Source organism: Nilaparvata lugens, chromosome 2, assembly GCF_014356525.2.
Source record: "Nilaparvata lugens isolate BPH chromosome 2, ASM1435652v1, whole genome shotgun sequence".
NCBI lineage: Eukaryota > Metazoa > Arthropoda > Insecta > Hemiptera > Delphacidae > Nilaparvata > Nilaparvata lugens.
The window spans coordinates 83,154,343-83,168,957 of NC_052505.1; the positions used below are offsets into that span (position 1 = coordinate 83,154,343).

General features: G+C 33.1%; 1 protein-coding gene across 3 annotated transcripts in view; it reads right to left on the reverse strand.

Annotated features, from left to right (window-relative positions):
- The window catches only part of LOC111061543 (SLIT-ROBO Rho GTPase-activating protein 1), a 144,997-nt gene extending 141,238 nt beyond the window's left edge, over positions 1-3,759 (reverse strand). For all 3 annotated transcript variants that reach the window (XM_039421934.1, XM_039421931.1, XM_039421932.1), the window contains exon 1: positions 3,558-3,759. In XM_039421934.1, coding sequence (XP_039277868.1) covers positions 3,558-3,630 — 73 coding nt within the window. In that variant the 5' untranslated portion in view covers positions 3,631-3,759. The remainder of the gene's footprint in view (positions 1-3,557) is intronic.
- Positions 3,760-14,615: the final 10,856 nt, after the last annotated feature.

Below are 14,615 nucleotides of genomic sequence, written 5' to 3' on the forward strand. Positions count from 1 at the left end.
AATAATATTCTATAGTCTGATTTTTACTATAATATTGGCGTATGAAGGAGGTTCCTTTTTCCTTTTATATTATCCTTGAAATGCAAAATTTCCAAAAACCTTGTAGATACGTCGACGCGCAATTAAAAAAGGAGCATACCTGTCAAGATTCATGAAAATCTATTACCGCGTTTTGCCGTAAATGCGCAACATATAAACATTTAAACATTAAGAGAAATGCCAAACCGTCGACTTGAATCTTAGACCTCACTTCGCTCGTTCAATAATGTGATTCATTTTGAGTTTAAACCAACAGCTGTTAGAATTCAGTTAAAGCTTTCACTGTGCAAACGGCTCTAAAAGAAACACGCTTGAATCTTTAGTAGTAAGAAGGAAATTTGCCATTGCGTTGAGCTGAGCACTATTCACTATTGCTTAGCAGAATAAATTAAAAGTAAATTAGTAAAGTGAAAAATAGAATAAATTAGTAAGTAAATTAGAAGTAATCTGTAAATTGAAGCATTGTACATTTAATCTTATATTAATGACACAACAATTACTTGAATTACGAACAAATTACTTGATATACTATCTACTTTGGTGAAATAATTAAGGACTGAAAATTTTGTGAAGTGAACAACTACAAGACTTGACCTATTTCGGACTATATGTAACCTTATCTAAATACAGCAATAGACTGGCTTCTGCACACATCTGTGTAATCACTTGTCAGCTGATTTATGATGAATAATATTCTATAGTCTGATTTTTACTATAATATTGGCGTATGAAGGAGGTTCCTTTTTCCTTTTATATTATCCTTGAAATGCAAAATTTCCAAAAACCTTGTAGATACGTCGACGCGCAATTAAAAAAGGAGCATACCTGTCAAGATTCATGAAAATCTATTACCGCGTTTTGCCGTAAATGCGCACATATAAACATTTAAACATTAAGAGAAATGCCAAACCGTCGACTTGAATCTTAGACCTCACTTCGCTCGTTCAATAATGTGATTCATTTTGAGTTTAAACCAACAGCTGTTAGAATTCAGTTAAAGCTTTCACTGTGCAAACGGCTCTAAAAGAAACACGCTTGAATCTTTAGTAGTAAGAAGAAATTTGCCATTGCGTTGAGCTGAGCACTATTCACTATTGCTTAGCAGAATAAATTAAAAGTAAATTAGTAAAGTGAAAAATAGAATAAATTAGTAAGTAAATTAGAAGTAATCTGTAAATTGAAGCATTGTACATTTAATCTTATATTAATGACACAACAATTACTTGAATTACGAACAAATTACTTGATATACTATCTACTTTGGTGAAATAATTAAGGACTGAAAATTTTGTGAAGTGAACAACTACAAGACTTGACCTATTTCGGACTATATGTAACCTTATCTAAATTTGGGAGAGGAATAGCACAAGGTTACCTTATTTTGATGATGTATTTATTGTATGAATCAATCAATCAATAATTATATCAATTTCTAATAAAAAATATGATTGGAGTTAGGAATTATATAGTCATGAACGGTAGTCGAATTTGGAATTACTTGGATGAAAATGAAATTTTGATAATACGAATAAGAAAGGAAAATATTTCCAAATATTTTTTGACTCCATTAATAAAAATTATTATTATCATTAATATGGGTAAAACTGATAGTTATGACAAGTACAGATAGAAGAAGTCCTCATTGGAAGATATCAACAGTTATTAAACAAATTATCAGACAATTGGGTGATGTAAGATAATGTGTTATGATTATGTCAGGGAAGAGTATCAGCTACATATATAACACATTATTACTGTTCTTGTTCTACTTTACAAAGTAATAATTACTCGTCAACGACAATGGAAGGAAACGAGAGTGTAGGTAGTGCATTATCTAATGATTATGAAGCCATGATTATTGAATATTGAAATGTAGTAGATATCGATTTTTATCCTATTCAATTCAATAAGACTCAACCGCAGAACGTTATCAATGATGATAAAGCTTGTAAAGATAGTGTTTGTTTTGATTCTAGAACAGCAATCGATAAAGCCTACAAGACAGAGTCTACTGTGGAGAAGCCAGTCCTATCCTTTACAAGAAAATATAAAAAAACCACAACAAAATAGAGAAAAGTAACAGAAAGCCTAAGAAAAATATTCAGAAACGTCTGCATCAAAAATTAATCATCCTGGAAATTAGCACATGTAAACAACAATCCAAATTATCTGAAAATCCAAGTTTCTGTATTACATGAAATATTATGTTCTACACCTAAATGAAAAGTTCTACAATGTCTGGTCTTATTGATAAAATTATTTTTATAAGCCCCAATCAAATCTTTTTCAACATATTAAGATAATCCGATCGAATGGTCTAATGGCAAATAATTGATTTTCTGTTAAGGTTTCTTTGTAGTATAGTGTAGCGAGTATTTAATTTTAATCAAGGTTAAAATTTAACCACCTTTTGTGCAACCAGCACTGAGGGTTTCAAAAAGTTTACAACCTTTACAGTGAATCGCATACTGTAAAATACAACTCAACTGAAACCACTGTGGTAATGAATGAAATAAAAATGGAAAAATTATTTACTTGGGGAATTAGGACTTCTAAGTCCTCTCTCCCACATATTTACCACATCACCTTCAAAACAACTAAACACAGAAAGTAAAACCACTGGAATAAATCTGTAACTACTGATTGATCGATACACGATTCAACTAAATGAATACACCACCCTAGCCGTCCATGCTTTTGAGTCACAAAAACCTTCCCATGAATGTGAAATATATAGAAGTAAATTGATGAACCACGAGATTGATAACAAACACATCAGTTAAAAATGACACAAGAATTAAACCAGGGAAAAACAGTGGATCACAATGAGTAGGTCTAGTACATACACGTAACCAGTAACCCCCCATGCCTTTGTGTCACAAAAACGTCAAAACCCTCCCCATGAATGAGAAATACTCACAAATTAGATAACAAACACATGAGTTGAAAATGACACAACCCGGGAATACCGGTGGTTCACAACGACCAGTGTACACACTTAACCAGTAGCATAGAGAAACAATAGCATAAGTAGATATCCCATGGTATAGCGCGTTTATGTCGCAACTTTTACTGTTATCTCAAGCCTATAGTTCATGTAGTTCTTTCCCGTGAAGCTTTATGACACTGGTAGTCTCTCATATTGTGCCGTTCATACACTCTTACCCGGTCAAAACAGTATAATTCGACAATAATCGACAGTAATCGGCTTGAGATAACAGTAAAAGTTGCGACATAAACGCCCTATACCATGGTATATCTACTTACGCTATTCTTTTTCTATGCCAGTAGCCACCCATGCCTTTGTGTCACATAAACGTTCAACCCTCCCCATGCATGTGAAATACTAGGAATATATCAACCACAAGTATGATAACAGACACATGAGTTGAAAATGACACAACCCGGGAAAACCGGTGGCTCACTATGTGTAATACTACAGACAGATACAACCCTTGTCTGTGGAGGTAGTACACAACCACAAGTGGCTTTGTTTGGAAAATCACATGCCTGCCTACCTGGATAAACATCCTTCAGTTCGGGGCTGTTCCTATTCCAGCCATTGCGCTGCTGGATAATGCACTGAAACATAGCTGATGTCACCGATTGACAACAACAATCACTGCCGAATATAATTAGAACAATCGACACCCGCCAACCAAAACAACGACAACTACACGGACGACGCACATGATGGTTCGCGCACTAGAGGATGCTGCAGACTGAGAGACTGAGCGACGTGAATTGCCCGGCCTACCCCTGAAGCCCCACCCAGCCAGCGAGCGACGCCACAGACCAACAAAGTGAGAGACTCAGTCAGCGAAAAGCATACACATTTGATGGTCGCCATTGTGGGGACCACTTCAAATGAACATTAGATCAATCAATGGTTAATCATATGAGGAATGAGATCATTGAAGCCCATTTAATCGATCATATATTATCAATAATCAATTACATATTATTATAACTTAATGTGATGACAACCACTCAATGAAAAATAAAGATTGCTGTTCTTTAGTAGCTACAGTATTAGCGAAGACAAGAAATATACCTTATGCTTATCCTTTATCTATGGTATTAGTCTGACTGATTTATAATCTACTAGAATAAGTGAACTCTACGAATCAAGAGAATTTTCAGGTATTTATTCTTTATTCATTTATACAATAAGTACATTATCAAATGATAGGGAGAGGAAAAATAAGGTAACCTTGTGCTTTCCTCTCCCAAATTAAGAGAACACACAGTCCGAAATAGGTTAATTCTTCAATTTACAAAATTGTTAGCCCTCAAGTATTTTCGCAAAGTATATTTTCAAATTCAGATGCTTCAAAACTAATCATAGAAGAAATATTTCACATTATTATAACTAAAATAGGAAATATTCACATATTAAAAATATAATTTTGAAGAATTTAATAAATTAAAGATTTGATATTGATTAAATGTTACTTGATTTGTATAAGAATGTGTTAATTACAAAAATAGACAAGAACATTTGTTTTTTCCCGTGAATGCCAAATATTTCAGTAAGTAGAAGACAGTATGAACACAACTGCAATATGCTGATTAATATGATTCCCTTAAACTTATTCACCCATAAAATAAACAAAAAACTTACAAAAGATATTGATGAATGGGTAAAAGCTTGAATATTTTTCAAAATAGACTTTTAATCATAAAATTACACATAATAGATTGATTTGGTGAATACCTAAAATAAAATTGTGATTTTGTGAATTTCAACAAAGTTCTTTTTTTGTGTTTCAGTCAAGAAGAAAAAATAAGAAAAAATCTTTCAATGATTTAAACTGAACTCATTGCTAGCGATCCGACACATGTCTCTGCTAGCAATTACTGCCGGTAAAATGAGTACAACTGGGATTTCAGTTATGTTATATGTAATTTATTTTTATTATTTCTAGAATAGAGTATATTCTGAATTTCTGTATGATGTACTCAATTATTATGTGAATTTGCAATTGTAAAAATCTTGTATATATGGCAAATAAATTGAATTGAATTGAAATGAATTGAATTTCATCTCAAGTAATCGACGGTTGAATCAAATTACATTGGAATGTTCCATTATTCGTATTTAGAGGTTGTCACTTCACACCTATATCATACTTCCAAACGATTTTATAGGAGATCTAATCCTCTCTCTAAATAAAAAAAAATTATGAAAAATTAATTTCCTAGCAAACATCCAAAAGCTTGAACAAAAACGTTCAAGTGATTGAGCTAAGGAGCTGAGAAGCATCAACGTTCTTCACTTCTTTCTTTTTCACTTTAAGTGCCGGTTGCACAACAGCCGGTTAAATTTTAACCGTGATTAATTCCACGAGAACCAATCAGAGAAGCCGTCTTTTCAAAAACGCCTCCTCTGATTGGTTCTCATAAAATTAATCACGGCTAAAATTTAACCGGCTGTTGTGCAACCGGGCCTAAGCATAGTAAATAGAAACTAAAACTATCTTGTGTTCTTTCCAATTGTCTTATGATTACGGTCCTAGAAGACAATTTTATTCTTACTCTTTCAAACTTCACCACTTTATTATAGTGAGGTCCACGTTAAAATGGCAATGGAAATATATAGAAAAACGTTGCCGACGTTCTGCCTTGTCACTGCCTTCTACAGAGGATAGCTAACACCGGTATTAAAGTAATATTAACTGTTCATTCTTGTTTTAAATAATCAGTATTATATTTTATTCGTCAAGAAGATTTATTTTTCAAGGATCAAATAATAAACTTTTATAATTGAGATTGAATATTTTGCTAATTTATTATATAACTTTCATTTTAAAAAACGATCTGACAGTTCCAAATTTTCTTAAATAACTCAATATTATTCGTTATAAGTGGTAATTGAGTGGAATATTTCTAATCAATTTATTAATTCAAGCCATCTAAATTCAAAATTTATAGTTTTCATGTTTATTTTGGACTAAAATTTTATAAAAATTGTACAAGTGAAATTCTAACCTTATCTTGGACTTTGTCACCTATAAATTTAGAAGAGAAATAGCACAAGGACTATCTCATTATTTTATCTTCTAATGTTATTACATTAGTGTCATTTGCATTGTAAATAAATAAATAAAATAATAAATAAATGTTGCAGAGCTAGAAAAGGATATGTCAATGATTAATAGGCTTCAATGATCTCATACCTCATATGATCAACCATTGATTTATTAATGGGCTACAATGGTCTTATTCCTCATACGATCGGACTACTTCAATTTGTGCAGTTTTGTCTGATTTGTGTTCTCTGTGGGCGAGACCGTGAACTTCGGCGCCCTTCGGCCACTCTCGCCCTCGGCGCAGGGTTGACGCCTCTGGAAACCAACTCAAAAATCCCTAACCCTCGACCCGTCAACCCTTCAAACGGTTCACGCTACCAACTTCAACAACAAACATTTCCCTGCGATAATATTACTGATAGTAAACCACGTTATACTTGTTTATCAGTAGTCCATGGCAACTGCGTGACTAGTGCAGTAAGTTGTAAAATATAGAATGTGTTAATACAGTATCTACAATACCACAGCACAGCCATGAGCTATCTTATCTAATTGCTGTTTTTCATAATTTACAAGCAAGCTGCTATCTTCGCTTTCAGCTTTCATTAAAAGATAGTATTGAATTAACAGTGCATGCCAAGTGATAATATATCTCCAGAGTATCAAAACAGACACCTTTCAACTTTTGATGTATGATAATAGAGTTGTGACACATATTATTGTGTAGACTATTTTATTGTGAAGACGTTATATGAATGCATAGTTCTTATCTACAGCAACTTTTTATAGGAAATTGCATTTTTACAAAACAGTAAAAGATGGATGTGATGGGGAGTTTGAAGTCGGAACAGGCAAATTGCCTAATCTTTATAGGAAGACGACGACAAAACAGTATATTTTTGGGGAAAAACATAGCATGAACGATGGATCAACAACCTCATCTTAGGGCCGGTTTCCGAGCTCGGGATTTAGCTAAGTTCTAGACTTTAACTGGCTTTAAGCTCTGGAGTCAGAAAAATTGCTTTCCGAGTCAGAGCGTTAACGTATAGTCGAGGACTTAAATAGACTCTGGAGTTTAGAGATCACGTTAGACCCTGGAGTTTATAATTTCGCTTTCTGAGTGAATGGCTTATATGTCCAGGACTTGAATTAGATTCTCGCCTCTTTCTGAGTTGAGGATTTATCAAAAATCGTTAAGTCCAGAACTTAAAGCAGCGTGATTTTAAACCCCTCGACTGGAGTAGGGTTTACATTTAAGTTCTAGACTTGACTGAGCAAACACAATTCAGTTATTGTTTTGAAGTAGATGAAAAGCCAAATAGATGTAATGGAATACCTATATTATTTGGATTAGTTCATCTAAATTCATAATTCATAGTTTGCAAGTTTATTTTGGAATAAAATTGTATCAGAATATATTATGTAAAAAAACTAACCTTATTTTACGACTGACATAACCTAAAAATGTTCAAGAAAAATAATACAAAGATTCCCTTGTAATATATATTCCAATCTGAATGATATTAATCAATGTCATATTCAACATTTTAATAATAATAATATAATAATAATATAACAATAATAAATTATTATTACATTTTTTTCAAAACAAATACTTTTTCAAACTCATTAGCCTAATGAATTTTATTCCAAAATCAATGGTTAGGATCAATGATCAATAATAGCATAACTTAAAATGAAATGTTTAATTTATGTCATCTTTCATCATCATTCATCTTTCAAAAGGTTAGGTTTTGCTTTGAATAGGCCTACAAAAAAATCAAACGTATTTTCACAAAATAATTAAAGAGCATACTAATTTGTATTATCCCGCTGCAATCAGCTGTTTTCGTTTTGCTATAATGCCAACAATACAACAGCAGAATATTTATTTATTTATTTATTTGAAAATTTACATATTTGAGGGCACCAGGAACTGAATCCCATTATTGCCCTCATAACACACATTGAGCATAATACAAATTGAAAATACAATACATTAAAATGAAAATAGAATAACTTACTAATATACTATTTTAGTTTTAGAAAAAAAAAACAAAAACAAAATACAAAAAAAAATAATAGAAAACCTTGCAAATATGAAACTTATAGTATAACAGATAAAAGAAGAAGAACTAAGTATGTAACTAATATTGTGAATTTCCCTCATGTTTATTGCGTTAAGTCCTGGACTCAAGTCGAGAACTCAATAGACCCCGGAGTTTAGAAGAAAAAATCGTGACTCAGAAAGTCAATTTAGACCCGAGCGCTTATTCAAGTCCTGGACTCTGTAAGTCCAGAACTTATAGATCCCGAGCTCGGAAACCGGCTGGTTGTTATAATTGAAATTTAAATTCTTTATTCTCTGAAAAATGCACAATAATATTACATTCAAATAGATGAATTTGAGGCTCCTCTCATGTGCTCATACCAATTAAGTCGTTCCTATCAGGTATCAGTACTTGATATTGGATGATAGGTTTTGGATGGAGGATACAACGTATATTTTGGATTTTTATTATCCCTGTGGTTGGACTAAGAAAATACAAGTATCAATAATTGATTTATTTGGAGACCTTGACGAATTTCTTATAACATCTTTATGGTAGTTATAATGGATTGATTTGAAGATTAATAGACAGATAAACAGAGTATGTTTTTGATTTATAAGAAAAACAGATTACTACAAGTTGTTATATTGTTTTTATTAATTTGAATCAAGTAGCCCATATAAGTGAAGTGATTTTAAGAAAAAACAGATTTATGGTAAGGTTATTGAAAAAGAAGTTGATCAATATAGCTCTTATTATTGTCATACGAACGTAATTAACTAAAATTCAAGTGTTTTAGTTACTTTAATTCTCTTCAAATTAATTGAGTTGTATTTTTGGGTGGCATGCCAAATGACCGATTCCCATTTGGCCGAAATTATTATTTTGTCGCAAAAGATCGAAAATTGAAGAATCCCTAATGGTAGAATTGAAACTTGTACTTTCCCAAATGGTCGAAACCCAAATGATCGAAAAGTTTTAATAGTCATCCCATTTGGCCGAAAATCTCAGCTGTCGCAAAAGGTCGAAGATTTGATTTTCCCATCTGACCGATTCTCAAACAGTCGAATCCCATTTGATAGAAAAATGTTGTAAATGTCGCAAATGGTCGAATCCTATTAGGTAGAAGAGTTTTGTAGTTTGTCGCAAATAGTCGAATCCCAAAAGGTCGAAAGTATACTTTCCCATATGGTCGAATCCCATCTAGCCGATGAGATTCGATCATTTGCGACTAACTACAACATTTTTCTATCAAATGGGATTCGAATGTTTGAGAATCGGTCAGATGGGAAAATCAAATCATCGACCTTTTGCGACAGCTGAGATTTTCGGCCAAATGAGATTACTATTAAAACTTTTCGATCATTTGGGATTCGACCATTTGGGAAAGTTCAAGTTTAGTGGCATGTCAAATGACCGATTCCCATTTGGTCGAAATTGTTATTTTGTCGCAAAAGATCGAAAATTGAAGAATCCCAAATGATAGAATTGAAACTTGTACTTCCCCAAATGGTCCAATCCCAAATGATCGAAAAGTTTTAATAGTAATCTCATTTGGACGAAAATCTCAACTGTCACAAAAGGTCGAAGATTTCATTTTCCCATCTGACCGATTCTCAAATAGTCGAATCCCATTTGATAGAAAAATGTTGTAGTTTGTTGCAATTGATCGAATCTCATCGGCTAGATGGGATTCGACTATATGGGAAAGTATACTCTTCGACCTTTTGGGATTCGGTCAGATGGGACCCCACGGTATTTTTGTGTTATACAGATTAAGCAAGAATATTTCCATTTTCGCTCAGTTTAAAACAGAAAACAGTGTTGGACTAGGCAGGTTCGAACCAAGAGTGAAGTGAAAGTATGGAAATCAACGAAAAAGACGTTCACTCAATGATTGGCTTGAACTTCCGCAAATAAAAAGCTGGCCGATACTTGGTGCAGAATCAGAAAATCAGCCAATAAGAGGATAACTAATAAGACACTTTGGGATTTTGCCAATAAAGACAAGTCGATTGGAGGCTGGATTTTCAGCAAATAGGACATTTAAATTGATTTGTACCATGTTCAGATTCAGAATCAATTGAATTTAAGTTGCATGAAGTATTAGCCAGCTACATACAGTATGACATTTTGATATGTGGGCATTCATCACATAATATGAAGGACATCTTCTGCTCCAGAATAGGTGCTCCGTGTAATGGCATTTAGTGAGTTTGATACACACTGCCAATTTCAATCAAATATGACTGACTTTTAAATTGAAACTTTTTTGGTCTGAGACTCTACAGTCTACAGTTTCATTAAATATTTATCCATTTAATGAAAAAAATGTCTCACTAAATATTCATTCATTAAACGTATTGTTAAAAACAGGCATAGGCCTTACCTACTATTCCCATAATATGTTTCATTATATTTTATAACTAAAGTACTTGACACGATCTATCCAGGAAGGCTTAGCTATTGATCAATACTTTGGATATTCATTTGGGAATCGATTTATTGTACCCAAGCCCTGAAAAATTTTATCATTTTTAATTCAAATTAGGATAAATAAACCAATTTTTGTCTTAGAACGTGGAAGAGTCTGAAGACTTAAAATTAATTTTATAGATGAAAAGGACCCAATTGGAATTCCAATTGAATTCCATTCATTCAAACCATTCCATTCAAACCTCCAAATACTACTATTTTAATACAAAAGTTCATTGAAACATTTCTAAGTTGAACTAGGTTATTCTATTCTAAAGTGGGATCATTGAAATATCAATCGTTATTATAGTTTCCTTATTCAAATGATGTATAAATTCCGTAATTAATTAGAATAATCACTGTGTTCATTTTCATTTATGTATCTAATACTATTTACTACTATTACTACCACAATAAAGTACTACTAGGGTACTTATTTGACCAATAAATAAATAAAGATGGACACAGTGTGCTCATAAAGTTACTGGATACAATATTCAAGCAAGTAATGACGAGAAGGATATGAGGAGAATAATAACACAGAATAACACGCCTGCAAGTTTCAACAGAATTCATGAATGGAAATGTCCAATTCCAATACTATTCGATATTCCGGTTATGCAGGGCATTCATTCCATTGTTTCGAGTGTATGGGTGTAGAGAGCTTTCCCCTCTCTGAGTAGACTCTTTCTTTTTATTGATTCAAATGTGCGAAATTAATGGATATCAACATCAACGGTCTGTATTATTGAATGATTGCACATCACTTATGGACAGGGTATTTGAATAAATGGTTGGTGATTTCATGGTTGAGCTTGAGGGCACAGTAGTTACAGAGAGGTTCACGTTCCAATGGAATGGAGAAAGACAAGAAAAGACTGCCGTTACAAGGCATTAGAGAAAGATAGGCGAAAAGCTTTGCCGATACTCTGACTTGTCACTGCCTTCTATAGAGGATTGTTGATACCGGTATACCTGATGCAATATTGGCTGTTTATTCTTGTAAAAATTATCAACCATATTTGACCGAGCGAAGTGAGGTCTAAGATTCAAGTCGACGGTTTTGCATTCCTCTTTATTTATGTTTATATGTTTATACGTTTACATTTATGTCCCGCATTTACGGCAAAACGCAGCAATAGATTTTCATGAAATTTGACAGGTATGTTCTTTTTTTAATTTCGCGTCGACTTATATACAAGGTTTTTGGAAATTTTGCATTTCAAGGATAATATAAAAGGAAAAGGAGCCTCCTTCATACGCCTATATTGCAGTAAAAATCAGACTATAGAATTATTCATCATAAATCAGCTGGCGAGTGGATTATAAATTGTATGCAATTCAATATCTCAATGTAACTTATAACTTATTGGAAACACAGCTGTTGGTGGACTATTAATTGCATGCAGTGAGGCATGCAATTAATAACTTGAAGTAGCATAGTATTTTCTCCCGACTTTTCTCTGCTTTCAACTCAGTAAGCTTTTGATGATAGCAACAAAGCTGTTTATACACCGATATCTCGCCGACACGACAGGACAGAATTTACTCTGATGGACAGTATTAGAGGATACTGTGGTTTATAACTGCGCGAGGTCTACTGTTCACAGAACTATAAGTTAATTTATCATGGAAATATATTTTTCATGGCATCATTTTTTTGTATCGTTGCCAAATTGTTTGTAGACTATGTAGTGATATAATGGAGTACCAGAATATTTTATCTCAATTATGAAAATGTATTAGAAAATTAGATCATGATGGAATATAATATTCTTGACGAATAAAGTATATGAGATAGAATTATTGATAATCAATAATTTCATTGTATTTAGGCTATGCATAGTCCTACTTTATTCAGCACATTTTTTCTGAAGTTCAATATTATAATTTATTCAATTTTATGTACATCCTAGTTTTGTACATAAAAGCTTCTGTGTATGTTCGATAGATACTTTTTTTAATGAATTAATCCTATTCAATCAATGCTGACAGATTAAAATGAATCTCAATGTAGATGCTGGGTTTGAGCTGAGTTATTGCGTAATCGCTTCAAGACTCCACGAGCCATCTAGCGGAGAATACACGAACTACGACCACAACGCAGTCTATAGGAAGTACGTCGTAACAAACAGGAGGGCGCTGTTGACAGCACCACTTCAAAAAAAATCATGTTTTTGTACTCAGGGGACCTTGAAACGTATAGAAAACTTGAAATTAGGGTACCTTAGTTTTTTTTGGAAAGCAATACTTTCCTTACTTATGGTAATAGGGCGAGGAAAGTAATAAGGGATTTATACAGTAGACAGGGTGGGAAAGTAGGTAATTAATCAATGTTTTTAAATGAATATCACAGGTTAACTCTTTATAATATTTGTCACATTGAACACACATTTATAAAAAAATACTATTATTTCACATGAAAAGCAGCTCAAACAGTATTATGAAGAGACTTATTGTATTATTGTGAATGTGATTTGATTAAGATATCCATATTGAATAGAAATGAATTCATTTTGTTAAAATCACTAATTCATTAAAACGATTTGAGATACAGTATTAGTTTCGGCTGTTACACCATTATCAGTCTCTAGCACTGAAAGCTTAAACATTGAGGAGCAGATAGTATGTTTGAAGCGCTACGATTGGCCATTAGATGTTGACCAATGGAGGTTGAGCTCTACTGTCATTGGCCGAGACTTGACACGCCCAAGTATTCCAAAAATTGTCATGGGAACCGTTAAACAACAACAAATGAAGAGAAATTCGATAATTAACAAAACCAAATTAATAATATGAGGAAGAATGTAAGAATAAACAAATTCAAAACCCAGTTGACATGAAATGCAAAAACTAAGGTGGAAAGTTGATATGAATGGAGAAGCTCAAGAACCTCATAAATAACGAAAATCCAGATGAAATAATTGCAATATCTCAGTACTTTCCATTTGTAACCTCATAAATTAATGTTCAAATTGAGTACTATTATTTGTCACATGGCACACATCAAGTCTGCCTATGATTTTGGAGATGTGATATTATGATTTCCGTTTCATCCCTCCCCTTACTTTCGCACAAGTCGGCGTTCAAATAGACATCATCCTCAGGGAAATCATAACATCAGAGAGAAGTACTTATTGGATTTTTTATCTCTGATAAAATGCACACTTACTAACAAAGTAATACAAAGTACTGACACGCCAAATAGTATATTATTGTGGATAAACCAGTGTTTAACACTTCTGTATGCTAACACTCTCATTGATTACTCCAGCTTCGAAACTATCTATTTTATTAAAAAACGTGAATCATGACATCGTGAGTAAACAAGAGCCTATGTGCGGCCTAACTGCTCTCTTATTACACTTCCCCCAGCAGCACATGGCATCCTATATTGTAGAACACTATTTCTCATTCTCGGAGTAGCTAGCTGCCGCTCTAATGCACTCAAACCGGTGAGTCATAATGACTGCCAATATGGGGTGAGTCAGGTACAGCTAAGAGCTAGCTTGTACTTTTAAAACGTTCCATTCACGAAAAGGGGGAACCGTTAATGTTGATTATGCAGATGAGACTTGTGAATTAACTTTCAAGCCCTAGTATCGAGCAGCTGAGGCTATCTTTTTCAACTTTCCTCCAACTGTAGTCTCTCGTTCCTAATTGAAAACAGTGATTTTTACTTTCTAAATTGAAGCAATAATTTAAAAGCCAACTTAATTTAAAAAGGCGTTCAAATACGTTTCACTCTGTTCTACGACATTCGAACACTATCAGAATTCAAGGCACTTGAAAATATTTAAAAGACACATGATGTATCAGTGTATCTAAACAAAATCTTCCTTAATTCTTAATGTAAAAATACGAAAATGGAATATAATGTAATTCTTATTAAAAATCTTAAATCTTACAAGTAAAAAATTAACATCTTTAGAGCAAAAATTACAATAATGAAAAAATCTGGTGTGGCGCACTCACACAACTTTCCTTGCCGTTATGAAAATTGATCACCTAATGCTAG